Source organism: Pongo abelii, chromosome 23 (assembly GCF_028885655.2).
Source record: "Pongo abelii isolate AG06213 chromosome 23, NHGRI_mPonAbe1-v2.0_pri, whole genome shotgun sequence".
In the NCBI taxonomy this organism is placed as follows: domain Eukaryota; kingdom Metazoa; phylum Chordata; class Mammalia; order Primates; family Hominidae; genus Pongo; species Pongo abelii.
In genome coordinates this window covers 27988499-28015880 of record NC_085929.1, presented here as the reverse complement: position 1 = coordinate 28015880, position 27382 = coordinate 27988499, and the positions used below count along the sequence as shown (strand labels likewise).

Genomic DNA, 27382 nt, shown 5'->3' with positions numbered 1-27382 from the left:
GAATGATCTTGATACTTGAAAAGCACTGGCTGGTAATTTTGCAGAATGCCCCTAATTTGGGGTTTGTCTGCTCTTCATTCAGATTCTGCCTTTTGGGCAAAAATACCCACAAATGAAATTGTGTCCTTCTCAGGAGGGCCACAGTATGTCCTCTTACTGGAACTAACTTTTTTCATTTCTATTGAGGCAGAATTTATATACAATGCAATACACATATTTAAATGGTACAATTTGCTAAGTTTGCTGGCGACCTTGATGGCTTGGTTAAAGGTGGTGTCGCCCAAGTTTTTTTCCACTCTAAAACTACTATTTTCCCTAGGCAATTAGTATCTTGGGGGAGAAACTTTGCAACTCTGAAAACAAAACAAAACCTGTTTGTCATGTTTTTGCCCAGTATTTTTTTTTTCTTGAGACGGAGTCTCACTCTGTCGCCCAGGCTGGAGTGCAGTGGCGTGATCCCGGCTCACCACAACCTCTGCCTCCCAGGTTCAAGCGATTCTCCTGCCTCGGACTCCCGAGTAGCTGGGACTACAGGCACGTGCCACCATGCCCAGCTAATTTTTTTGTAGTTTTAGTAGAGACGAGGTTTCACCGTGTTGGCCAGGATGGTCTTGATCTCTTGACCTCGTGATCCACCCACCTCAGCCTCCCAAAGTGCTAGGATTACAGGCGTAAGCCACCGTGCCTGGCCTATTTTTTTTGTTGGGGGGGCGGGGGCTGGGGACCGAGTCTCGTTCTGTTGCCCATGCTGGAGTGCAGTGGCTCGATCTTGGCTCACTGCAACTCCTGCCTCCCAGGTTCAAGCAATTCTCCAGCTTCAGCCTCCACAGTAGCTGGGACGACAGGCACCTGCCACCAAACCCTGCTATTTTTTTTTTTTTGTATTTATAGTAGAGACAGGGTTTCACCATGTTGGTCAGGCTGGTCTCAAACTCCTAACCTCAAGTGATCCGCCCGCCTCGGCCTCCCAAAGTGCTGGGATTACAGGCATGAGCCACTGTGCCCGGCCTTGCTCACTATTTTTTCTGGAGACGGTCTCGTTCTGTCACCCAGGCTGGAGTGCAGTGGCCCGATCGATCTCAGCTCATTGCAACCTCTACCTCCCGGATTCAAGCGATTCTCCTGCCTCAGCCTCCCGAGTAGCTGGGATTACAGGTGCCTGCTACCACGCCTGGCTACTTCTTGTACTTTTAGTAGAGACAAGGTTTCGCCACGTTGCCCAGGCTGGTGTGGAACTCCTGAGCTCAGGCGATCCGCCTGCTTCGGCCTCCCAAAGTACTGGGATTACAGGCGTGAGCCACAGGGCCCGGCCCACTATTTTTATCACTCAAGATTTTCGTCTACAGCAGCTATTATTGGGGTGGCTACCCAATGGAAAATTTTTCTATTTCCACTATTCCTTCCACATTTATTGACAGGAAAGCTAGTCTAAGGAAGAGCTGTACCCTCACTTACTCATACCCTCCTTTTCCTTTTTTTTTTTTTTTTTGAGACGGAGTCTCACTCTGTCGCCCAGGCTGGAGTGAAAGTGGTGTTATCTCGGATCACTGCAGCCTGGAACTCCTGGACTCAGGCGATCCTTCCACTTCAGCCTCCCGAGTAGCTCGGACCACAGACGCCCGCCACCACGCGGCTAATTAAAAAAAAATTTTGGGCCGGGCGCGGTGGCTTACGCCTGTAATCCCAGCACTTTGGGAGGCCGAGGCAGGCAGATCAACTGAGGCCAGGAGTTTGATACCAGCCTGGCCAACATGGTGAAACCCTGTCTCTACCAAAAATATAAAAATTAGCCGGGCGTGGTGGTGGGCGCCTGTAATCCCAGTTACTCGGGTGGGTGAGCCAGGAGAATCGCTTGAACCCGGGAGGCAGAGGTTGCAGTGAGCTGAGATCGCGCCACTGCACCCCAGCCTGGGAGACAAAGCGAGACACCGCCTCAAAAAAAAAAAAAAAGAAAATTTGTAGATACTGGGGTCTCACTATGTTAGCCAGGCTGGTCTCGAACTCCTGGGCTCAAGTAATTCTCCTGCCTCGAACTCCCAAAACTGGGATTACAGGCGCAAGCCACCGCGCCCGGCTGAACCCTCCCTGTTTTGGAAATCCTGTATTAACAAATGGAACAGCGCCAGACAGTTGAGCACACGCGTTCTTTATAAATGATGATGTCTGATACAGTGATGCTTTTAACCGAGTTGTGTAACGCCTGTGTGTGCACGGTCTCTTCTGCAGTGTCCACCGAAGGTGGCCCGTCTGCGCGTCCGCTCCCGGCGTACTCCGCGCTCCCTGTTCCCGGCATTCCCCGCGCTCCTCGATCTTCCCGCGCTTCCCGCGCTCCCCTGCTCCCGGCATTCCCGGCGCTTCCCGTTCCCGGCGCTCCTCGCGGCCGCCGCCCTCCGTCCGGCGCGCCCCGCCCGGGCAGCGACTGTTAGCGCGACCGCGGCCTGGGCTCCTGGTCCCGCCCGCGCGGCCGCGCTATTGGGCCGCGCGCGGCGGATACGCGCGCTACGCGCCGCCGATTGGCGGCCTCCGCAGCCCGCTCTGCGGCTCCCCCAATGCGGGGCGGCTGCGCGCGGGGATTGGCCGCACTCCGCGAAGGCCCGCCCTCCGCTTGCCCGGCCCGGCAGGCGGGTCCCGGCGACCGGAGAGCCTGGACAGGCTTTCCAGATGTCTGCGGCGGTCGGTCGGTGAGGCTTTCCCGGCTGTGGTTTGGCTGCGGGCGGCTCGGGCAGCCCGCGGGCGCCTCAGGTAGGTGCGGGGCGCGAGGGGCGCCCCGCGGGCGGTTGGGCGGGCGCCACGGCCTGCGCGAGGGCGCGCCCTTCCCTCCCGCCTTCCTCCGGGACCGAGGCCGCGGGCGGGGCGGGAGCGCGGAGCCCGGCCTTTGTGAGGCAACATGGCCGCGGGCGGTGGAGAGCGCGGGGTGGGGACCCCTCCGGGGCTGGGGGGCGGGCCCCGGGCCCAGGCGTTGCCGACGCTCGTCGCTGTCCGCCCGGGTAAAGAGGCTCCTCTCCCGGCGGGCCCGAAGCCTAGCATCGCCTTCAGGCGGGAAAGGTGTGGACAGAAGGGCCAGTGCTCGCCTGGGACCCTGCTGGCTTTAACACAGTTTGGGAAATCCAAGAAGTCGCCTAAGTCTTTTTGTCCACAGAATGCTCACGGGTTGAGTGTCACGTAGATAATTGGGATACGGTTTTATTGTAACAATGAGCATGGCGGAAATAAATGGAAGGTGGCAACCTGTTGACAGTGATGCCTGTCTGGTGTCAACCCATGGACTTGGGTTTCTTGTGGCAGGAGTCTGATTTGCCTTTTTGCATGCTTGCATGTACCTTGTTCCTGCACGGCAGTCCTGTCTATGGCTGTCGACTGTTCGAGGCCAACCACCAGGCGAGGATCCACTGTTTCCTGGCCAGACTAGACTCCCAGCTGTGGGAGCGGCCCAAACCCTGCTGCAGGCCTTCACTCACAAAAGGGAGTGAATGGCCAGCCCGGGGTACCCAGTGTTGCCTCTAAGTGCAGGATATGAGGCCTGTTGGAGGATGACAAAAGGAACGGATGAGGTCATACTGCCGCTGGGTTGGGCGGGAGGCTGCAGCGGGAGAGACTTGACCAAAAGGCAGCCTCCATGGCGCTGGCACTGGTGCTGGCCCGTCACAGCTAGTGCCTCTCTTAGCCAACACAGCAAGTGGGCTAGGAGGAAGGGTGCTGTCCAAGTGTATGGGTTTTCTCCCCGTGCCAAGGGTCCGGGGGAGCTTGCCGTGAGCCCGTTCCTGTCCGATAGTCCTGTTGACAAGGCAGGGTTTGCATGCGGTGTTTGGTCAGCTGGAGTAGTGGGGAGGCCTACGGGCGGAGAGCTGAGCTCCCTTTGAGCCCTTTGCGGCCAGGTGCTGTGTGGAGCACTTCCCAGGGGTTGTTTTATAGTCTCACCGTGACTTTGGGGTAGGAAATGTGCTTAGGACTGGCTTGCCCAGTCTTAGACTCTCTTGTTGTAGCCCTCTCCTTTGTGATGTCATCCAGCCTCTTGGCTTTAATGCCAGCTTTCCTTGACATCTTCACAGCTCCAGCCCTGGCATCTCTTCTGAGCTCCAGCCTGGTGTTTCTGGCCACCTCTTCCATATCTCCATGTGTTACTTTGGCACCAAGCAGCCGTATCCAAACCAAATTCAAATCTTCACCCATGCCAAAACATTCCTTGGCCTGTCTAAAGTCCCTTTGATTCCTCTCTTTCTTACACCTTTATGCAGTCCTAAGGAGGTCCTGTCAGCTCACCTTCTATTTCTAAGCACAGACCATTTCTCACCACCTTCAAGTTAACATCCTGGCCCAGCCTACCTGGTGAGCCTCTAATTCTCTTTACTGTCACCTTCGGTCCTCACTTCCCATCCACCACCTATAGTTTTTCTGGACACAGAGTGATTCTTCGTTTTTTTTGTTTTTGTTTTTGTTTTTGTTTTTTGAGACAGAATCTCGCTCTGTCGCCCAGACTGGAGTGCAGTGGCACGATCTCAGCTCACTGCAACTTCTGCCTCCTGGGTTCAAGCAATTCTCCTGCCTCAGCCTCCCAAGTAGCTGGGACTGCAGGTGTCCACCACCACCACGCCTGGCTGATTTTTGTATTTTTAGTAGAGACGGGGTTTCACCATGTCGGCCAGGCTGGTCTCGAACTCCTGACCTCAAATGATCTGCCTGCCTCAGCCTCCCAAAGCGCTGGGATTACAGGCGTGAGCCACTGTGCCTGGCCACAGAGTGATTCTTTTTTTTTTTTTTGAGACAGAGTCTCGCTTTGTTGCCTAGGCTAGGCTGGAGTGCAGTGGCGCGATCTCCGCTCACTGTAAGCTCTGCCTCCTGGGTTCAAGCCATTCTCCTGCCTCAGCCTCCCGAGTAGCTGGGACTATAGGCACCCGCCATCACACTCAGCTAATTTTTTGTATTTTTAATAGAGACGGGGTTTCAATGTGTTAGCCAGGGTGGTCTCGATCTCCTGACCTTGTGATCCGCCTGCCTCAGCCTCCCAAAGTGCTGGAATTACAGGCGTGCACCACCGCGCCCAGCCCAGAGTGGTTCTTTTAAACCATAAGATGGTATAAAACAGAGGTGGTGTAGATGCAAGCCAGCTTGCCTGCTTGTAAAGCAGCTCCATCACTTCCTAGCTGTGTGACCTTGAGCATGTGGGTGAGCCTTTCTTCCATAATGCTATGTGAGAACTGGGTGAGTTAAAATGCTTAAAGTGCTTAGAACAGGGCCTGGCTGAGGTTTGGTTGCCACTGCTATCCTGGAATCAGCTGATGCCACTGTGTGGGCTTTCCTATCCGGTGGCCCATCTCTCTCACTAAGAGCCAAAGTCCTGGCAGCAGCCTGGGAGAACCAGCCCTGATCCATCTGCCCTCATGGACCTGGCCCACTGTCACGCCCCCTCAGCATACTGCCCCAGCTGGCCACACCACATTCCTGACCCCAGCCCTCTGCTTTTCCTCTCAGTGTCACCTGGAACATCCCCTCCGCCCAGCCCTGTAACCCACCTGGCTCACTCCTCTGCCTTCACGTGGACGCAGGCCATGAGGCCTTCTTGGATCCCCCTTCCTAAAACTGCCTCCCCTTCTTCAGGCGTTTTCCTTGTTTTGTTTTTGCTTGAGTTCTTCTTGGCATGTGACAGGGTACATGCTTTTCTTAGTTGTTAGCAGTCCATCTCTCCCACTAAAATGTGAGCTCTGTAGGGCAGGGTTTTGTCCACCTTGTGTCTGTAGCATCTAGGAAGGTGTGTGTGTGCGATGAATGGAGAAAGCCTATAGAGGGGAGGAAGGAACTTGCCCAGGACTGCCCACCACTGAGCTCTGGGCCTGCTTTCCCAAGGAGCGCACTCACTTGTAAGGCACCAGGCTTCCCTGCTGTGCATTTCTTCAGTGCCGCCGCTTGGCCCCATTAGCACCTTTGCTTGGAACGTCTACTCTGGCTGCTTCTTCGCCTTCTGTGGTAGCAGGCTTCCCCATTCTGTCCCACCGTTGGTTGGTCTCTAATCCCCTGCTCCTTGTGGCTTCTTCACGTAGCTTTTTGTGTCCCAGAATCATGGATTGACTCACCAGGGTCTCTATGGGACTGCCAGGTTCTGAGGTGTCTGGCCCTGGTCTTCCTTGTAATCTGTGGCACTGGGCGCATTGACCCTTTGGTCTGTTCTCTGTAATGGTCTTTCTTGGTTGCCAGGAGACTGACCTCACCCCAGTTAGTGTTCCTCATGCCTGCCTGGTTGCTGCCCACAGCCTCTTGAGCGTCTTCAGCACTTTATAGTCAGTTGTTAGCTCTGTGCTGTGTTTCCTGGATCCTCAGCACATTTGATGGACACATCTTTGGGGACATAAGGTGTGAAATTCCCATTGGATTCAGAAATGTTAGGACATCTTAGAATCCAGGAAATGGGGTGACAGTGCAGTGGTCATTGACCTGCTAGTGTGTCCAGGCCCTGTGACCTTGTCTCTTGTCCATATAGTGCGTTCCTCGGAGTAGATGGCCAGTGGATAGTTGTTAAATGTATTGATTAAACCTAAACTAGTCTCTGGTTTTCATGTTGTGTCCCCTTCGAAGTACAACCACCATGCCCTATCCCTTGTTAAATGTGTGATGTCTGCATCTCCTGTTCTTTCCGGGAATCTTGGGAGGATGTTAGGTCATGCAGTGCGGTTTGCATGTGTGCATCTTTACTGGTGTGCACGCATGTGCATGCATGCGTGTTCCCGTGCACGTTGTGGGAGTGTGCATGTGTGTGTGTCTGCATGTGCTCCTCCTGCTCTGATGCAGGGTTTTCTGGCTGCCCCCTCAGACCCATCTTCCCTGCTTCGTGTTGTCCCTTTCTTCATGCTTCCTCTGTAGTAAGGCTTCCTAGAGTTGCATCCTTAACCCTCATCTCTGGGTGGCCTTCCTCCTGTGGGTTTGGCGACTACCACCTCAGTGCGTCCTGGCCTTCCATGTCTGGGGCAGTCATGGCTCCAGGGTTGTGGCCTTGGCACCTTCAGAGCCTGCCTGGAGGTCCCCTCTGTTCTCCTCGCCAGGCTCCTGCCTGCATGCTGGAATTGGGGTGTCCTTCCTTGTCTTTAGTTCCCTGTTTTCTCTGCTGTCCACCTCCATTGGGTCAACAAGTGCGGTCAGTTCTGTGACACTGTTCTTGGCCCATTGCCAGGGCCTCTTTCACACCTTTGTCCTCTGGCCTGGAGGACTGTCCCCGTGCCTCGGATGCAGTTACTTCTGCCTGGCACAAATGTGGGTCTCCCCTCTCAAGTAGGAACCTACTTGTGGCATGAGAGTCGCTTCACCTTCAGTGGCTCCTTATTGTCCCCAGGGCGGAATGGGCTGCAGATGGCACCCAGGCCTCTCTGTGCCTCGGCTCCAGCTGTCTCTTGTGGCTCCCCACCCCAAATCCTGGCAGGTCCCTTCCCCACAGCCACCCACCCCTCTCCTCCATCGGGAACAGAACTATGCTGCCACCTCTGGTGACCTCAGCACGCTGCATCACTGTCCCCGTCCACGTGCTACCCTGTGGGCCCAGGAGAGCCCTGGGGTCCCTGGGTAGCAGAGCGCCTGACCATGCCTCTGAGGCCCCTAGTGCCGCAGAGTTGAGCTGAGGGTCTCGCGCTCGCCCTCTGACTGACCCAGCCCTTGCAGGTGAGTGGATTGCTGTGCTCTGGTGGCCTGAGGGAGGCCACGTGCCTTCTGTGTGTTCCAGAAAGGGTGCCTCCCACCGCATGCTTGCTTATCTGAGTTAGAAGAATGCTGTGGTGGAGTTTAGTGTAAATTTTTAAAATATTTTTTGAGCCTTATGATTATATAGTTTTTGTGTTTCTGAAGTAGGAATTAAAGTGGGCAGTTAAGAAAATATTTAACTTTGGACTTAAGTTATAATTCAGGTTCTGAAGAAAAAAAGTAAGGTTAGTTTGTTTTGATGCCTAAAAGGTCCTCTTAGGGAATATTATTTTGAAGCCCTTTACTATGCTGTTAATAGTGCTCGGCTTTTAAGTTGGTACCAGGGAAGTGGAAAGTTTCTGTCATTTTGTGACGATATTTTTAAATTTCTTTGCAGGTAGAAGAAGAAAGGTGCCACTCCGGCATGAAGACAGACTCGCTTAGTCGCCAGTCACTTAAGCTGAGTGCATTGTGATTTCCAATAATTGAGGCAGTGGTTCTAAAAGCTGTCTACATTAATGAAAAGAGCAATGTGGCCAGCTTGACTAAGCCGCCAGCACACAGCGCGGCAGGACGCGCCCGGGTCTCAGCGGACTTGTGCATGTTAGCTGTGTAGATTTATGTGAGGGCTTGTAAAACTCTGGTCTTGTAAACTAGTCTTAAGCGCTTTTAATATGGAGACAGATGAGAGCCCCTCTCCGCTCCCGTGTGGGCCCGCAGGAGAAGCGGTGATGGAGAGCCGAGCTCGCCCCTTCCAAGCGCTGCCCCGTGAGCAGTCTCCACCACCTCCCCTGCAAACGTCCAGTGGTGCAGAGGTAATGGACGTTGGCTCTGGTGGTGATGGACAGTCCGAACTCCCTGCCGAGGACCCCTTCAACTTCTACGGAGCTTCTCTTCTCTCCAAAGGATCCTTCTCTAAGGGCCGCCTCCTCATAGACCCGAACTGTAGTGGCCACAGCCCGCGCACCGCCCGGCACGCACCTGCGGTCCGGAAGTTCTCCCCTGACCTTAAGTTGCTTAAGGATGTAAAGATTAGCGTGAGCTTTACCGAGAGCTGCAGGAGTAAGGACAGGAAGGTGCTGTACACAGGAGCAGAGCGCGACGTGCGGGCGGAGTGCGGTCTGCTCCTTAGCCCTGTCAGTGGGGACGTGCATGCTTGTCCCTTTGGCGGGAGTGTTGGTGACGGGATAGGCATAGGGGGTGAGAGTGCTGATAAGAAGGATGAGGAGAATGAGCTGGATCAGGAAAAGAGAGTGGAGTATGCAGTGCTCGATGAGTTAGAAGATTTTACTGACAATTTGGAGCTAGATGAAGAAGGAGCAGGCGGGTTCACGGCTAAAGCAATCGTTCAGAGAGACAGAGTGGATGAAGAGGCCTTGAATTTCCCCTACGAGGTATGTTGGCAGCCCCTCCTCTGGAGGGCTCTTAGCAAAACCCAAAGAGAGATTTGGGAATTGCGGCATCTTTTGAAAGCAGGGAAATTAAAAAAAAAAAACAAAACCAAAATCCCCTCTGATGTGGAATAATGTTAATGTGGAGAAGAGAAAGATGTAAGGAGTCCAGATTTTTAAAGTTTCCTAATGAAAAATTTGGCCCATGGGTAGGCCCTGCACCCCTGATCCAGCGCGTGGGGCAGCAGGTGCTGCTGAGATACGCTCCTTGGCAGTGTGTGCCCCTGGATCAGGTGTGTTGGTGTCAGCTGGTAGCTTCATCCCGTTTGTTTTTCAGATGATCATGCACCCTAAGGGCACATCTAGGCCCCCTGAGAGCACTTCCTTTCTGTGTCTGTTCTCAGGAATGCTGTTGAGCTCTGCTGTTGCAGGAGCATGAGCGCCAGGGGCTTTGGTGTCTGAACAGCGTGTTTTGCAGGATGACTTTGACAACGATGTGGATGCTCTGCTGGAAGAAGGCCTTTGTGCCCCCAAAAAGAGGCGAACAGAGGAAAAATATGGCGGAGACAGCGACCATCCGTCAGATGGAGAGACGAGTGTGCAGCCGATGATGACCAAGATTAAAACAGTGCTCAAAAGTACGTGTGTGGGTCAGAAGCGGTGGGTGTTCCAGGGCAGTGGAAGGGTGGTTGCTTCCTTAGCAGAAATGCTTTGAGAGAGCTCTGGTGCCAGGTAGTGGGCTGGGTGGAGGCATGTTTGAGGACAGGACGGAAATATCTGAGGAGGGAAACACAGGATGCAAGGACGTCCTGATGCATGACCCAGATGCAGATCCTGGTGTGTGCTATGGAAACCACAGAGCAGCAGGCACTGTGCAGAGGAATGGGAGGGGACTTCTGAGGGGGTCAGGAGGGGATGTTGGTGTATGCCAGGAGCCAGCATGACCATGAGCTGGAGGTGTGGAGACCAAGGGCAAGGTGGGTACACAATGAGATGGCAGGTGATAGTTGTGATCCAGGTTCTAGTTCTGGACCAAGTGTCACAGGAAGCCACCAGAAGCAAGTGATGTTACCTGATTTTTTTTTAACAACATGGCTTCTGGGCCACAGCATGGTGTGTGCACTTCAGGTGGGCAGGGTGGAAGTGCCCTGGTAGACGTGGCACTTCCTCAACTTTGAGTTGAGGGCAGTGGGGAGAGCACTTGGGAGGCACCCAGAGTTGCACTGTGAGGCTCTGTCATCGATGTGGTGCAGGTGTTGGGGGAGTCAGAGTTGGTGGCTTGGAGGCACCTGTGAGGGTCCTGGTGGAGATGTGGGGCTTGGTAGAGGGACTGAAGAGATGCACGGGGACTCAGGCTCACAGGTGAGACCCCAGGCTGAGGGCTGGGGTACAGAAGGTGGCAGGGTGAGACTGGGAGCAAAGCAAGGGGCGGGTGGCACATGGCCATCCTCCTTGGGCCATTGAGGGGACAAGTTAGCTATGCCAGGTGCCACATGTTGCTGCCTATGTCGTGTTGGTAGCAGTTAAGCAGGAGGGCTTTTGGGCTAGACGGTTGCAGGCAGGGTGAACCTGGGGCTTCAGCTTCTGGGGCTGGGGGCAGGAGTCTTGACCTCGGGGCCTCTAGGAGGCTGGTTTGGTGCTGCATTTTCAGCAGGCTCATTCAGAAGGTAAACCCACATTCGTCCTGCACAGCTCACAGGTCAGCAGCCATTCTGGCCTGGATGCCTGGATGTTCACAGACGGACAGCTGCACGTGACCCCCACCTCAGGTGGCTGGGCCAACTTTGTGACCACTCACTGTCACAGAGGAGCAGCCCCAGCGGACCCGTGGCCCGTCTCTTGCTTGGCTCCATATTCCCTTTGCTTCTTTTCCTAACTTAACCCAAAGCTGGCAGGAGGCAGCTCCATCTTGGCCTGACTCTGTGGGGAGAGTGTCCCCGCAGTGTGCATGCACCCTTGACCTTTAACACTCCCTCCCTGAAACATCACCTGATGGTGGCCTGGGTACAGGTGTCAGGTCCAGGGTCAGGGCCACTTGGTGGGTACCTGGCCCTGAGAGTCACTGGCCCTTTTTCCCCTTATGTATATTTTTTAAGGTTTCATTTGCTTTCTTCTGTTTTCTAATTTTTTTGTTTGAGGCGGGGTCTTGCTGTTACCCAGGTTGGAGTAGCTCACTGCAGGCTCAGCCTCCCAGGCTCAAGTGATCCTCCCACCTCGGCCTCCCAAGTAGCTAGGACTATAGGTGTATGCCACCATGCCTGGATAATTTTAAAAAGTTTTTTGTAGGGTCGGGGTCTTGCTGTGTTGCCTAGGCTGGTCTTTCTAAGTTTTTAACTTGTTCCCAATACCTGTGAGAAAATTAAGTTTTAGTTACATCTTTGCCTTAACGCTCTTCCCAGCAGTCAGGCCTGGTGGCAGGTGTCAAGTTGATAAGTCGTAAACCTCTTCCTCACAACTGCCTATAAAGCAAAGAAGGGGTTGGGAGTACTGTATTAAACCGACTTAGAAATGGAATCGTTTGAAGCAGTGTTTTGTATGCTGCTGAGAGTGCAGCTCAGTTACAATAAAGACTTGTCACCTGGTCACTGGGAGCAGTGGCTGACAGCCATGCAGTTTATTAGCAAAGCTCACCCGGCCCCAAGGCGCCTCTGGCCACAACCGGACAGGCAGCAGAGGGGAGTCCAGTGTCCGCAGTACTTACCAGATGTGGAGGCAGGAGCTGAAGCTGGGACTTGTATCTTGCACAGACCTGTTCTGTGCTCCTTCATGTGCTGGTTTGACACGTGTAAATTCCCACCTCAGGCCACATGCTATCTGTCCTAGGCCTGGAGGCATAGCAGTGAGCAAGGCAGAGAGGAACTTCGATTCTCTGTGAAGACCCAGATAAACACATGCTAGTACCCAACAATTTCTTGTGCAGGAGGTGCTGTGGCAACAATTCCAAGTGTTTTTACAGTGATTATAGGATGTTCTTGTCTTCCCGTGCAGGTCGTGGCCGCCCACCTACAGAGCCGCTGCCCGACGGGTGGATCATGACATTCCATAACTCTGGAGTCCCAGTGTACCTACACAGAGAGTCTCGGGTGGTCACCTGGTCCAGGCCATACTTCTTGGGAACGGGAAGCATACGGGTAGGGGAGGCATCAGTCGTGACTTTAGGCTTGTAAGTTCTCAGACCAAAACGTGCACATCCACACACACGGCACCGCAGCCAAGCAGAGGCCGGTGAAAGGCATCAGAGTTTCAGACTCTCGGGTTGTCCTTGTAATCCATATTGCAATTTCACTATCCACAGAAACACGACCCTCCTCTGAGTAGCATCCCTTGTCTGCATTATAAGAAAATGAAGGACAACGAGGAACGGGAGCAAAGCAGTGACCTCACTCCTAGTGGGGATGTGTCCCCTGTCAAGCCCCTGAGCCGATCTGCAGAGCTGGAGTTTCCCCTGGATGAGCCTGACTCTATGGGTGCTGACCCGGGGCCCCCGGACGAGAAAGACCCACTAGGGGCTGAGGCAGCCCCTGGGGCCCTGGGGCAGGTGAAGGCCAAAGTTGAGGTGTGCAAAGACGAATCTGTTGGTGAGTTTTTGAAGGATTCTTCCCTTCTTGCCTCCTGGGACCCATGAGCTTTGTTTTTCTAATGAAGGCCATAATTGTTCCTAGTTCCTAGTTGTACTTGTGAGCAAGGGGCTGCGCACCTCCACTGTTGGTGTGGCTGAAAGGCTTGTCTTCCTGTCCTTGCAAGAACCTGCCTGGGTGCAGCACCCTAGGCTCCTGTCTGTGGGCTCTGTGGCATCTGCATGGCTGAGGCTGCTGGGGAGATGGCTGCTGGCACTGGCAGTGGGCCCTTTTCTCTCTGGTTGTTTGTATGATCTTTCCCTAAGTCTTGCTTTTTCAGTAGGATGTGCTCATGTGGCATTGTTTTGATTTGTCTTGATGAGCTCAGTGAGCCATGACTCAGTGTTGGGAAACTGTCACCATTCTGTGGATAGTTCCCTCTTCAATCCTGCAATTGCTTGCTGGATGTGTACTAGTGTTTCCCATTCTCTCTTCCATGTCTTTTAGCCTAGTCCCACCATTTAAGTCTTAGTTCTCTCTTCAGGTGTGGCAGGTCTCTGTGAACCCACCTGTTGGATTACTTTCAAAGAGCACTTTCCATTTTCTAGGTTTCTGTTTGTCTGTACATCACTACCCAGCCTGTCTCATAACTCCGTGGAGTGTGGGGTGCCCTAGAAGAGCCTGTGATGGGGGCTGTTGCTGAGGATGGGGAAGTGGCCCGGGAGGAAATGTGACAAATGCGAGGCCCTGTGCAGGGAGCTGCCTGGGTGTGTTGCTGACTACAGAGGTGGCCTGGATGGCCAGAAGGAAAAGAGTGAGGTGGTCAGAGAGGTGGCGGGCGCATGGAGCCCGGGTGCTGCTGGCATTCGGGCACCTGTTTTGATACAGGGAGGAAGTCCCGAAGGCCATTTGACTTTTTTAAGCTTTCTTTTTTCCTTTTCATTTTTGTATTCTTCTTGCCCCAAATAAAGTAAAAGAACATCTCAGAAATTCATCCAGAAGGGACCTGCCAGAATAATCTGAGCTGGTGTAGGGAGGCCTTCATTCTTTGCTTCCCTCCCATTTGAAAGGGACGGGGAAGGGAAATAGTGTCATGTGGCCTGGGCCTGCCCCATGCACTGGGCTGTGAGAACCTGACTCCTATGTTGGAAGTTAAGTAATTTGTTTCTCTGGTAAATCTGGGACAGATCTCGAGGAATTTCGAAGCTACCTGGAGAAGCGTTTTGACTTTGAGCAAGTTACTGTGAAAAAATTCAGGACTTGGGCTGAGCGGCGGCAATTCAATCGGGAAATGAAGCGGAAGCAGGCGGAGTCCGAGAGGCCCATCTTGCCAGCCAATCAGAAGCTCATTACTTTATCAGTGCAAGATGCACCCACAAAGAAAGGTATAAGCCTCTGCATTTTAACATCAGCAGACTGGTTATGCTGTTATTTCTAATGTGATGTGTTGAGGGCATGTTTTATGAGTTGCATTTCGTTCAAAGCTTATGTTTATCCCACGAATGCAGGGGTCTGCCACATTCACAGTGGTGAGCCCCTAGTTACTGACATGGTAACAGGAAGCTGTGTGCTAGCTTGTGGCACTGCTTCACACTTGCTGAGATGGTCCTTTTTGTCACAGAGTTTGTTATTAACCCCAACGGGAAATCCGAGGTCTGCATCCTGCACGAGTACATGCAGCGTGTCCTCAAGGTCCGCCCTGTCTATAATTTCTTTGAATGTGGTAAGTCTAACCTTCCCCATTTCAGTCCTAAAGAATCACAAGGTGTCACTTCGGTCAGGGCTGGGGAGGCAGGCGCTGACCGCTATCCCTACTCTACTGGGACGGGAGGGAAGGGAAGGGTAGAGAGCAATGTGCTGCAGATGGGTGGCTTGTTTCCTGGAGCTGCGCCCCGTCTGAGTGGGTGGCTCTGCTTTCCCCTTCCAGTCTGTCCCCTCTCCCCACCTTCCTCTTGTCTTGCCCCGTCTGCCTTACTGGTTTCTGATCCTGTGTTGTCATGGACAGCCTTACTGCGAGCAAGGCCTCCCCACTGTGCGCTGGGTCCTTTCCCTGGTCTCCTGGTGCCCCTGGGTGTCTGAAGGGTCCTTGGGCATGCTTTTCCCACCAGCTCTGTCTTCCTTGGGTGCCCTCATCACACCTTTGTGAAGACCAGTCTGTCTTCCCCTTGGAAGCTGGAGCCTGGGGGTCATTCATCCTTTGAGGTGGTGTTTCTTTGGCAAGCCACATCTTGTGCTTTCCCATTCCGACAGTCCTGTGTCCGTCTTTCATAGACCTCAGTCCCTGTCGTAGGAGGCTCTGCCCCGAGCCTCCTGCTGCCCCTCTGGCTCACCATCTCCCACGTGCCCCATTTCCCTCCACTTTCCCAGCTGTGCCCTTTGCTGCTGCCTGTCTGCTGCCCGTCTCCAGTCCCAGGGAGCCCCAGGTCTCTGCAGTCAAGCACAGGCTCACTCTCTGCAGGGACAGCCCCTGACTGCGCCTTGTCTGTCGGTGTGGGCAGACTGTGCACACGCTTTTAATGTCTTGACTCGTATGTTTTAAAACAAGTAATTTTAATTTTAAGAGAACCCAAGTGAGCCTTTTGGTGCCTCGGTGACCATTGATGGTGTGACTTACGGATCTGGAACTGCAAGCAGCAAAAAACTTGCGAAGAATAAAGCTGGTAATGCGCTTGCTTGGGTGTCAAAGATACGTGCTGCCTGCTGTGTCTGCCTCGCTGCTTGGTTGGGGGGCGCTGAGCAGTGGTGACAAGTGGGGGATGTGAGTGGGCCATGTTTATTTTATTTATGTAATCATCTACTTTGATTTTTAAAATTACATGCTCATTGGAAAAGACTCAAATAGAGCAAAATGTGAGACTTAAAAGTAGAAGGCCTCGGCTGGGCGTGGTGGCTCATGCCTGTAATCCCAGCACTTTGGGAGGCCGAGGTGGGCGGATCATGAGGTCCGGAGATCGAGACCATCCTGGCTAACATGGTGAAACCCTGTCTCTACTAAAAATACAAAAAATTAGCCGGGCGTGGTGGCGGGCACCTGTAGTCCCAGCTACTTGGGAGGCTGAGGCAGGAGCATGGCATGAACAAGCGAGGCAGAGCTTGCAGTGAGCTGAGATCGTGCCACTGCACTCCAGCCTGGGTGACAGTGTGAGACTCTGTCTAAAAAAAAAAAGTAGAAGGCCTCTCTATTGAGTGACAGCTGGGCCAGTATGTCCCTCCCTAGTCCTGGCCCTGCACATACTCAGGGGTGTGCCTAGAGCCAACTGGGCTGTGCTGGGCACACGCTGTAGTGCTTGTTTGTTTTTAAACTGAGCAGCATGTGGGCATGCCAGGAGGGAGGAGAAGCGGGCCAGCATGCTGTCGGCATCCTCCCCCAGTGGTGCTGGCTCTTACCGGCACTATTTCCTGAGTCCTCCCACTCCATGTTTGGGCCTAGCCACACAGAACACCTGGCACAGCGTGGCTCCGGGAAGGCCGTGTGTCCTGGCGAAGACCCACTGCCCTTTTGGACCATGCCCTTGCCGTTTGCATTCATGCCCTGCATTCGTGGTAGTTGACATTCTTTCACAAAAAGCCATTTGCCTCAGCGTCAGGGTTAGTTGGCCTCTTGTAGGGTGGTGTTGGGTGTACCCCAGGCCCTCGCACCCACAGGTCGATTCTCGAGGTATCTGTCATTGCCGTGTGTTTTCCAGAAGGCCTGCTGCCCATCTTAGATTCTGCCTAAGAGACTTTTGCAGCTCAACAAAGCGGGTGTGGTGGAGGTTTTCACAGATAACTTGCAGTGGGGCCTTGTGTGGGGGTGGAGATGCCTTGGGCGTGGCTATGTGCTCTTCCCTCTGCGGGGTCACCCGCTTTCCTCCCTATGTGCTGGAAGCCACTTCCCCTGCCCAGACTCTGGCTGCCCTATAGACATCTTGGCTGCATGTCTTGCCAGCACTCATAGCTCTGTGGGGTCTATGGAGCCATCAGCCCTTGGCTGTGGCACCTCCAACCCCAGTGGCCATACCCGTGCTCTGCCCTCCAGCAGCTCCCTCTAGCGTCTCTCAGACCTGGCTGCATCTCTCCACCCACGCCAGCCACTGCCGCTGCCACCTGGTCTAGGTGCCTGCAGCAGCCTGCTCTCAGGCCTCCCTGGGTGGTCCAGGGCCCGCAAAGCTGTTTTCTCACGTGCCACCAAAGTGGTTCCCTAACACACAGCTCCAAGCTCCTCCCTGCCTGCTCCCAGGACCCCAGGGTGAGAGCGCACACACCCAATGTGGCCCGTGAGGCTTTCCGGTAGCCTGCCACACGTCTGGGCTTTTCCTTCTGTCCTCTCCTGACCCTGTCGTTGAAGTGCTGTCACTCCTCAGGGCCCTTGCTCAGCCCTGCTTCACCCTGCAGGGTGGTGAGAAGAGGGCAGTGCCCAAGCCTCACCCTCGGGCTCTTTTTTTCCATAGCCCGAGCTACACTGGAAATCCTCATCCCTGACTTTGTTAAACAGACCTCTGAAGAGAAGCCCAAAGACAGTGAAGAACTTGAGGTGAGTGTTGTGGTCTTGCCCTACTGGGAGCTGCGGGTGCAGTGCGGCTACCCTGCCCTGTTAGTGTGAGCTGGGGGTGTCCGTGGGCTGTGCTCATGCCTTCCATGCCCTGCAGGTTAGTCATCCAGCCTCTAGGTTCTTCTGTTTGTATTTCATAAAAGAGGAAACTTGCCTGTCTTTGTATAGGTAGGGAAAAAATGTCCTTTTTGTTAGAGATTTTTGTCCTCTGTTTTGCAGCAATGAGTGTGCACCGTAAATGTCGGGTACGCATAGGTTTGTGATGGGAATGAATCTTTGAGGCAGTCTACAAGATTTAGATTGTTCTTTTTTTTGATACAAAGTCTTGCTCTGTCACCCAGGCAGTGACGGAGTTTGATCTTGACCCACTGCAACTTTCACCTCCCGGGTTCAAGTGATTCTCCCACCTCAGCTTCCTGAGTAGCTGGGATTACAGGTGTGTGCCACCATTTCTGGCTAATTTTTGTATTTTTAGTAGAGATGGGGTTTCACCATGTTGGCCAGGCTGGTCTCGAACTCCTGACCTCAGGTGATCCACTCGCTTCAGCCTCCTAAAGTGCTGGGATTACAGGCATGAGCCACTGCGCCCGGCCCTAGATTGTTCTTTATATACTTGACCCTTGAGCAACGTGGAGGTTAGGGGCACCAGCCTCTCACGTGGTCGAAAATTCATGCATCACTTTCAGTCCTCCCAAACCTTAACTACTGGTAACCTACTCTTGACCAGAAGCCGTACCAATAACAAACAATTGATTAATACATATTTTGTTATGTACATATTACTACAGGTGTCCCCAGCCTAATTTTGGCACCAGGGATCAGTTTCAGGGAAGACAATTTTTCCATAGATGGTGTTGGGGGGCGGAGATGGTTTCAGGATGACTCAAGCATGTCACATTTATTGTGCACTTTTTATTTCTGTTATCACTACATTGTAATATGTAATGTAATCACTATACAACTCACCATAATATAGAACAAGTGGGAGCCCTGAGCTTGTTTTCTTGCAACTAGATGGTTCCCTCTGATGATGGGAGACAGTGACAGATCATTAGGCATTAGATTTGCATAAGGAGTACACAACCTAGATCCCTTGAATGTACTGTTCACAATAGGGTTCACACTCTTATGAGAATCTAATGCTACTGCTGATCTGACAGGAGACAGAGCTCAGACATAAAATGAGTGATGGGGAGCAGCTGTAAATACAGATGAAGCTTCACTTGCTCACTCGCTCCCCCTGCCCCCACCACTCATGTCCTGCTATGCAGCCCGGTTCCTAACAGGCCATGGATTGGTACTAGTCCATGGCCTAGGGGTTGGGGACCCCTAATATATACTGTATTCTTACATTAAAGTGAGTTACAAAAAGAATGTTATTAAGAAAATCATAAGGAAGAGAAAATTTATTTACTATTCTTGAAATGGAAAAATCATCATGAAGGTCTTCATCCTCCACATCTTCATGTTGAATAGCTGAGGAGGAGGGGGAAGAAGAGGAGTTGGCCTTGGTATCTCAGGGGTGGCAGAGGCAGAAGAAAATTTTTGTATAAGTGGGCCCATGCAGTTAAAATCCATGTTGTTCAAGGGTCAGCCATGTGAAGAACCATTTAAAACTAGCTGTAAACCTTTTTGGGTAAATGGTTATTTGTAGCAAGGGCTTGTGAAATTTTGAAGGGTGCATTCTTATTTATATAATAGCTTTATTGAGATAGTTTACATCCTATAAATTTGGCCTTTTAAACTATATAAGTGGATTTTTGTATATTCAGAGTTGTATAACCATCGTAACTACCTAATTTTAGAGTATCTCAACACCCCGAAAAGAAACTCCATACCCATTAGCATTCCCTCTTAGTTCTCTGCAACCACCAAAAGCCACTAATCTGCTTTCTGTCTCCATATATCTGCCAACTCTGGACATTTCATATTAGCAGAATCATACAATATGTGGTCTTTTGTGACTGGCTTCCTTCACTTAGTGTGCTATGTCAGCTGTAGGTTTTTATCAGAATAAGGAAATTTCCTTTTGTTCCTGGTTTGCTGAGAGTTTTTGTAGGAATGATGTTAGATTTTGTCAGATGTTTTTCTGCTTCTATTCAGATGATCATGTGTTTTTTTTGTCGTTTATTTTAGTAACATAGTGTATTATATTGGTTTTTGAATGGTGAGCCAACCTTGCATTCCTGGGATATATCCCAGTTGGTCATGACATATAATGATTTTTTTAATATGTTGCTGGATTCATTTTGCTGGTATTTTGTTAAGGATTTTTGCATTTGTAGTTATAAACAATATTGATCTGTAGTTTTCTTGTGATATCTTTGTCCAGTGTAACAACAGGTACAGGTATCAGGATAATACTGGCCTCATAAAATGGTTGGAACATGTTCCATTTTCTTCTGTTGTGTGGAATAGTTTGTGAAGGATTGGTGTTCATTTTTTAAATGTTTGGTAGACTGCACTCAGTGAAACCTTCTGCTCCCAGGCTTTTCTTTGTCCAGAGCTACTTAATTGCTAATTCAATCTTACATGTTATAGTTCTATTGAGATTATCTATTTCTTCTTGAGCCAGTGTTGACAGTTTGTGTCTTTTTTGGATTTTTTTTCCCATATGATGTAGATTATCTAATTGATTAGCATATATTTGTTCCTAGTATCCCCATATGACCCTTTTTTATTTCTATATGGTTGCGATGGTCCCTTGCTGTCATTCCTGATTTCAGTAATTTGAGGCTTTCTTCTTTTTCTTGGTCAGTAAATTGTTACACTTGATGATATCTCACAGGTCTCTGAGGCTCTGTTGTTTTTTCTCTGTTCTTTTTTCTTTCTGTCCCTCATTGTGGATTATTTCAACTGCCCTGTCTTCAAGTTTGCTCCTCTATCTTCTGTTGGCTCACATTCTGCTGGTGAACCCCCTCTAGTGACTGTTTCATAATTTCTGTCTTTTTAAAAAAAATTCTCTATTGGGTAATGCATTGTTTGTATACTTTAATTCTTTTTTTTTTTTTTAATTATATATATAGGGTCAGGCATGGTGGCTCACACCTGGAATCCCAGCACTTTGGGAGGCCAAGGTGGGCAGATCACAAGGTCAAGAGATTGAGACTATCCTGGCCAACATGGTGAAACCCCATTCTACTAAAAATACAAAAATTAGCTGGGTGTGGTGGTGGGCACCTGTAGTCGCAGCTACCCGGGAGGCTGAGGCAGAAGAACCACTCGAACCCAGGAGGTGGAGGTTGCAGTGAACTGATACTGCGCCACTGTGCTCCAGCCTGGTGACAGAGCGAGACTCCTGTCTCAAAAAAAAAAAAAGAAAAAAATATATATATATCTATATGGAGTAGAGATGGGGTTTCACCATATTGCTCATCCTGGTCTCAAACTCCTAGGCTCAAGCAATCTGCCCACCTCAGCCTCCCAAAGTGTTGAGATGACAGGCATGAGCCACTGTGCTGGCATTATACTTCAGCTCTTTAGACATGGTTTCTTAGTCCTTTGAGTATGTTTTCTGTAGGTGATGTAAAATCTGTTTCTGGTAAGTCCAGTCCCAGTCCTCAGAGAGCGTGTATATTAAACTGCCTTTCCCTTCATGTATGGGCTGTCTCTACTTTTCTATTTCTTTGCATATCTCAGAATTTTTTGTTGTTGTCGAGAGTTGGACATTTAAAATATATGGCAACTCTGGAAATCACATTACCTCACCTCCCTTAAGTTTATAGTTTTTGTCATATGTCCTTGCTCTCTATTTGTGACTGTATCAGTTTGCTAGGGATGCTGTAACAAAGTATCACAGACTGGGAGGCTTAAATGACAGAGATGTATAGTCTCAAAGTTCTGGAAGCCAGAAGTCCAAAATGAAGGTGTCAGAAGGCTAAGAGAAGGCCTTTCTCCGTGGGTGGAGGATAGCGATCTCCATGTCCATGCCTTTCTCTCTGTGTGCATGCTGGTCTCCACATTGCCCATTTGATAGAGACACCTGTCTCACTGGATTAGGCCCCACCCTAATGACCTCATTGTAATGTGATGACCTCTGTAAAGACCTTGTCTCCAAATACTGTTGCATTCTGAGGGACTTCAACATGTAAATTTGGGGGTGACAGTTTACCTCATAATAGTGACTTTCCTAGATTGATTCTGTGAAGTGTGTATTCTTTATGACTTGTGGCCACTGAATACACTGTCCCTTTAGCTGAGTGGTCTCCTGATGCTTGGACAGGGATTTTCTTAAATTCCCTAAGCCAGTAAGTCTCCCGGCCTGTGATGAGAGCTGTGGGTCTGTGGGGCTCACCTGGTGTGCTCCAGTGGCTGCCAACTGTCTTAGCCTTTGTCTGCCACCGGCACAGAGTCTCCAGGTCAGTCAGCTGGGAGGTTTTCCTGGGCCTGCGCGCAGCCATCTCCAGACATACGCTAGAGCCTTTCAGAGCCCCATGGACATCTCCAGCTTTTCCTTCTCGGGTTCTTGGCCAGCCTCTTGTTTGCCCAACTAGTGCCCCAGCCTCTGGCAGCTGCAGGGTGAAACAGTTGCCACTGGTTCCTTTTGACAAAAGCCCTCAGGAACTGGGCTGTTTTCACTGAGTGAGGTCAAATAAAGACAAATCCTGCCATGAGGCTTTTCCAGAGGGTGGCCAGGTAAACCCAACAGTGACAGTTCTCTGGGCCTGGGGCCTTGAGGACCCGTTCTCCATTGAGTGGCTACCACAGAGCTGGGGAGAAGGGCTGGGAATGGGGCGAGTTAAGATGCCAGCAACTCCTTGTTCTTAGCAAGACTCGTTGTCTTTCTTGAATCAACACTCCTCAGATTGTTGAAAGCCTTTCTTTAGTTTCCAGGGTTCTGAAAGAATTGATTCTGACCATTTTTGCTAGTGTTCTTGTAGCTTTAATGGAGGAGAGCAGATTTTGGAGGTCCTTATTTGGCCATTCCAGGACTACTTCAGGATGGGTTTTGTAAAGTTTTCTCATCTTTGTGGACTGGTGCTGTTAATAAAATATGGTTAAGTGTCCATGGTAGTACTAACTTGCTCTTAAGTTTCTTGAACTCCTGGCTTCAAGCAGTCCTCCTGCCTCAGCCTCCCAGGATGATGGGATTACAGGTGTGAGCCACCACACCTAGCCTCTTGCTCTCAAGTTTCTACATGTTTTCTGTGCTTTATGTAACTGCTTCATTGTGGACAGGCTACAGACAGATTGCAGACCGCATGTGGATCAAGCACAGTCTCCAAGTACTAGCTGCTCCAGGAAGAGTCACATTTGTCCCTTTTTTTTGAGATGGAGTCTCGCTCTGTTGCCAGGCTGGAGTGCAGTGGTTCGATCTCCGCTCACTACAACCTCTGCCTCCTGGGTTCAAGTGATTCTCCTGCCTCAGCCTCCTGAGTAGATGGGACTACAGGCACACGCCACCAAGCCCGGCTAATTTTTGTATTTTTAGTAGAGATGGCGTTTCACCGTGTTGGCCAGGATGGTCTCTATCTCTTGATCTCGTGGTCCGTCCATCTTGGCCTCCCAAAGTGCTGGGATTATAGGCGTGAGCCACTGCGCCCGGCCACATTTGATTTTATTTCTGAGTGACCCAACCGTGGGAAATATGGCTCCCAGGGAGGCTTCCAAGGCCCTCTGGGGAAGTACTTGCGTAGACCCCGGCCCACCAAGACTCTTAGTATGGGTTGCTGCAGATGATGGTGCCTGAGTTGTGTAGGTCTCATGCTGCCTTCCTGTCTGAGTAAAAGCCCTGCCTGTTCTTTGCTATGGGGTGGTGGAAATGTCCAACCACCGTGGGTTCTGGTGCCAGGAGAGGGCCCAGCGGGGAGTCAGGTTCTCAGCCTCCACTCTGGGGTTCTTCTGTGAAGTGGAGAGGCTTTGCAGAAACTACATTGCAAAGTAGTCTGAGAAAGAAGAGGTTTCCCTAGGTGGAGAAGGACATGGGAGTGGGGCACGTGGTGGCTTCCACTGTAGACTCCCCTGCCTGGGGCTTTTTCCACACCCCTACTCCGATCCTCCCACACTGCAGCCTGTCTGGAGCTAGCGTCATATCTCTCCAGGTAAGGAGCTCAGTTTCGTGGGACTGCCCCCACTTCCTGTGCCAGCTGCAAATGGGGGCCCCTGCCACCCAGCACACGACCCCTCCTCGTGCTTGGAAATTTGCTAGGACTCAGGGAACTCAGGAAAAATTTTACTTATGAAACTTATTTTTCATGAAGAGCTGAAAGTTCCTCCCCTCTACTGATACATTTGATTCTCTGGGGAACCCACCCTGAGCCACCTCCTTAGCATAAGCTCTGTGGTGGGGTCGTTTTGAATCACAAAAGACAAACCTAACACTCAGGAAATCCTCAGGGTTTTAAGAGCTCTGTTCTGGGAACCTGAGAGAAGACCGTGTGTTTTTATGATGCCGTGCCTTGGTTTAGTGTGCCTTTTGTATGTGCCCCTCCTGAGGAGCTCTTTGACCCTCTTATTTGTATATATGTCATCTGTGGGCCGGGCGCGGTGGCTCACGCCTGTAATCCCAGCACTTTGGGAAGCCGAGGCGGACAGATTACTAGGTAAGGACATCGAGATCATCCTGGCTAACACGGTGAAACCCCGTCTCTGCTAAAAACATAAAAAAATTAGCCGGGTATGGTGGTGGGCACCTGTAGTCCCAGCTACTCGGGAGGCTGAGGCAGGAGAATGGCGTGAACCCGGGAGGTGGAGCTTGCAGTGAGCTGAGATTGCGCCACTGCACTCCAGCCTGGGCGACAGAGCAAGAATATGTCTCAAAAAAAAAAAAAAAGTATATATGTCATCTGTGATGTCCCCATTTTAAAATCTGTCAGAGGGGAAAGTAGCTTTTCCCTCAATTGTAAGGTGGGGGGGGTTTAGACAGGGGTGGCCATCTCCTGTTCCTGGGAAGTTTCTATTTGCTGGTCCTCCCTAGCAAGGCTCTCAGATTGTGTCCCCGCCCCCTGCTCCTCCCAGCTGTCTGTGCAGAGGTGCCAACACATGTCCTTGGACTGTCCCCTGGACAGCCTGGGGCGTGGGGTAGCATCCCTTCCTTGTGTGGACTCCGGAGGTGGGGTTGACATGTCAGGAGGGGTGAGTTGATGCCTGTGAGGTGTGGGGGCCGTGCATGTGTGCTACTTGATTAAAAAGGGAAAAAAGGAACAGAACTGGCATCATTTCCTTTTCACAAAGCTTGTGGTGATCTCTTCTTGGTATTTTGTTGCTAGCTGTTGGTTGGTGGTTCATGGCTATTAAATTTAGGTATTAGTGACCAAGTGTTTTCTTTTTTTTTTTTTTTCAACTTATTTTAAAATTTACATAGAGTTAAATTCACTTTTTGGTACAGTACTGTGAGTTTTGACAAATACACAGTCCTGTAACCAACACTGCAATCAAGATGCAGAACATTTCTGTACACTCCCACATTCTCCTTTGTTGGCCAAACTCTCCCACCTGTATCCTTTGGTGGGCACTGAACTGCCCCTGTAGTTTTGCCAGATCCTGAATGTCCTCTTAGTGGAGTCACCTGGTAGGTTCAACCTGGCCTCTGGCTTGGCGTGGTGTGATGCATCCGTCGTGTGGTCATTTGTACTCCTGAGTGCTGGCCACCAGGTGGCTGTGCCCCTCAGTGCGTCTCTCCATTCTCCCTTGAGGGACACTGACAGGTTTCTGGGTTTTGGTGATGGGCAGTAAGGCTGCTGTAAGGCCATCGAGGTCTGTGTGTGATGGGCAGATTCGTTTCCTTCAGGTAAACTCTTGGGATGGGGTTGCTGGGCTGTGTGGCAGGTGCACGCTTATGTTAGCATTGCCCTCACACCTTTCTCAGTCACTAGGTGACCGTGGAAGTGTGTCTGTTTTGGGGCTGTCTTCTGTCTTTTGAGCTGTGTGTCCTTTTCCTGATGCCACACTTTGCTGATGACTTGAAGTCTTGATGCTGGGAATCCTCCAACTTTGTTATTCTTTCTCAAAAAATTGTTTTGGCTATTCTAGCTCCTTTGCTGTTCCATGTAGACTTTAGAAACAATGTGTCAGTTTCTATAAAAAATTCTGGGCTGGGTGCAGTGGCTCACGCCTGTAATTCCAGCACTTTGGGAGGCTGAGGTGAGTGGATTACCTGAGGTTAGGAGTTCGAGACCTGCCTGGCCAACATGGTGAAACCCCATCTCTACTTAAATACAAAAATTAGGTGGGCGTGGTGGCGAGCACCTGTAATCCCAGCTACTCAGGAGGCTGAGGCAGGAGAATCGCTTGAACCCAGGAGGCGGAAGGTGAGGTGGCAGTGAGCCGAGATTGTGCCATTGCACTCCAGCCTGGGCAACAAGAGCAAAACCCCATCTTAAAAAAAAAAAAAAATCTGCCTGCATTTTGATTGGAATTGATCCTGTAGATCAATCTGGGGAGAATGGACATCCTAACAATATTGGATTTTCCAAATCATAAACATAGTTCATCTGTCCATTCATTTAGGTCTTCTTTGATATCTTTCATGGGTGGTCAGCAGTTTTCATCATACAGGCCCTGTGTATATTCTACTAGATTTATAGTTAAATATTTTATGTATGGCACTGTGATGAATAGTACCTTAGTTCCAATTTATTGTTTATTGCTAGCTTACAGAGCTAGAATTTGTTTTATTTGTACTGATTTATGCTAGTAGTTTTTCTGTAGATTCCTTATCCAGGTTTCTTCTTTAATTTGTTAATATAGTTAATTATGTTGTTTTTTTAAAAATGTGTTCCTGGGATAAGTCCTACTTGGGCATGGTATATGTTCCTTTTCATGTGTTAATGGCTTTAATTTGCTAGTTCCCTGCTGCATCTGCGTTCTTGGTGTTAAGGTCATGGTACGAGTATTGTCGTCAAGCAAAGTGGGAAGTAGCCCTCCCCCTGAGTTTTTCAGAAAGGCAAGACAGATATAGGATTGGTATAATTTCTTCCTTAAAATTTGGGCCTGGAGTTTTCCTAATGGGAAAGTTTTAAACTACTACTGTATGAACTACTAACTATAATTATGACTACTCTGAACTACTGTTGAGTTTCTTGAACAGGTGTAGGGCTGTTGAGGCTACTGAGATAGTTTGTGTCTTGCCAGGCATTGGTCCATCTCATATAGATAGTGGAATGTAGAGGTGTCTGTGGTGCTCCCGCACGGTCCTTTGGCATCTGCCAGGCACTGATTGCTTAGGTTTCTCCTGTGCCGTTTGTCAGAAGCAACAGGGATTTGTCTGCAGGTCACTTCTGCCATCTGTCTGCTCTCATGAGCTGGAGCCTCCACTTGTCCCTGGCGTGTTAACCCTCAGTAGCACATGTGGCCTCAGGCAGCTTAGTGCAGGGCATCCTGGCGTCGGTCTTTTGCCAGAAACTTCTGAGTGTGCTCTCTAGCTGTGTGTGTGTCAGCCACGGCCTCAGCTTCTCCAGGGCCAGTCCCGAAGTCGTGGGGTATGTGGGTTCTTGTGGGCCGACAGCACTGGACGTTGCTAATTGGTTGGCTGGTTGACAAACCCTTGAGGTTCCAGGGCCTGATGTCTTGGTGAGTGACCTTCCCCGGAAAAAGACCCATGTTGATTTGTGCACTTGAGAGGAGCAGTATCTTCTGGGGACCTATTTGAAGACAGTAGCCAAGCCATACCTCGAGGATTTTTCCCTTGCCAACCTCAGGGCTAGTGCCTTCCTCTTCCATGCAGTTGCAGCGAGTTGGCCTTGCTGCTTGCTGGAGCGGCGAGGGCAGAGGAGCTGCCCGCTGCCCTGTCTGTAGGGCCAGTATTCCTGTGGAGCGGGCTTGGCACGCTGTGGGGCCTGCACAGCGAGGTGTGTGAATCATTTGATTCTAGGCTTCCTCGCTGCCCGTGGGCCAGACGGCCTCCAGGTCCCTGCAGACCCCTCCAGAACAGGGCCGGTTCGGGAAGCTCTGTGAGGGTGTGGCTGATGGGTAATCTCCAGTACTTCAGAGTGTGGTCTTTTTTGGAAAGAGGATGATTGCAGATAGAATTAGGTTAACATGAGATCACACTGAAGCAGAGCAGTAGTGTGATCCAGTGCGTCTGGTGTTTCTCTAAGAAGAGGGAGGAGGGGCAGGGCTAGTAGTCCATATGAAAATCGGAGCAATGCTGCCATAGCCAAGGGATGCCGGGGCCACCAGGAGCTGGCAGAGGCTCCCTAGAGGCTTCTAAAAGAGGATGGCCCTGCTGAGGCCTTGATTTCAGACTTCAGAATGGTGAGAGAATAAACCTCTTGTTCTAAGCCACTGAGTTTGTGATATGTTGT

The 27382-nt window shown here is 50.9% G+C and overlaps 1 protein-coding gene across 1 annotated transcript in view; it reads left to right on the top strand.

Moving 5' to 3' along the window:
- Positions 1–2579: 2579 nt before the first annotated feature.
- The window catches only part of DGCR8 (DGCR8 microprocessor complex subunit), a 31296-nt gene continuing 6493 nt past the window's right edge, over positions 2580–27382 (top strand). Inside the window, exons 1-9 of the mRNA XM_054543646.2 lie at positions 2580–2746; positions 8061–9053; positions 9529–9688; positions 12039–12181; positions 12346–12628; positions 13795–13992; positions 14229–14330; positions 15169–15267; positions 17038–17120. Of these exons, the coding sequence (XP_054399621.1) occupies positions 8334–9053; positions 9529–9688; positions 12039–12181; positions 12346–12628; positions 13795–13992; positions 14229–14330; positions 15169–15267; positions 17038–17120 (1788 nt within the window). The 5' untranslated portion in view covers positions 2580–2746; positions 8061–8333. The remainder of the gene's footprint in view (positions 2747–8060; positions 9054–9528; positions 9689–12038; positions 12182–12345; positions 12629–13794; positions 13993–14228; positions 14331–15168; positions 15268–17037; positions 17121–27382) is intronic.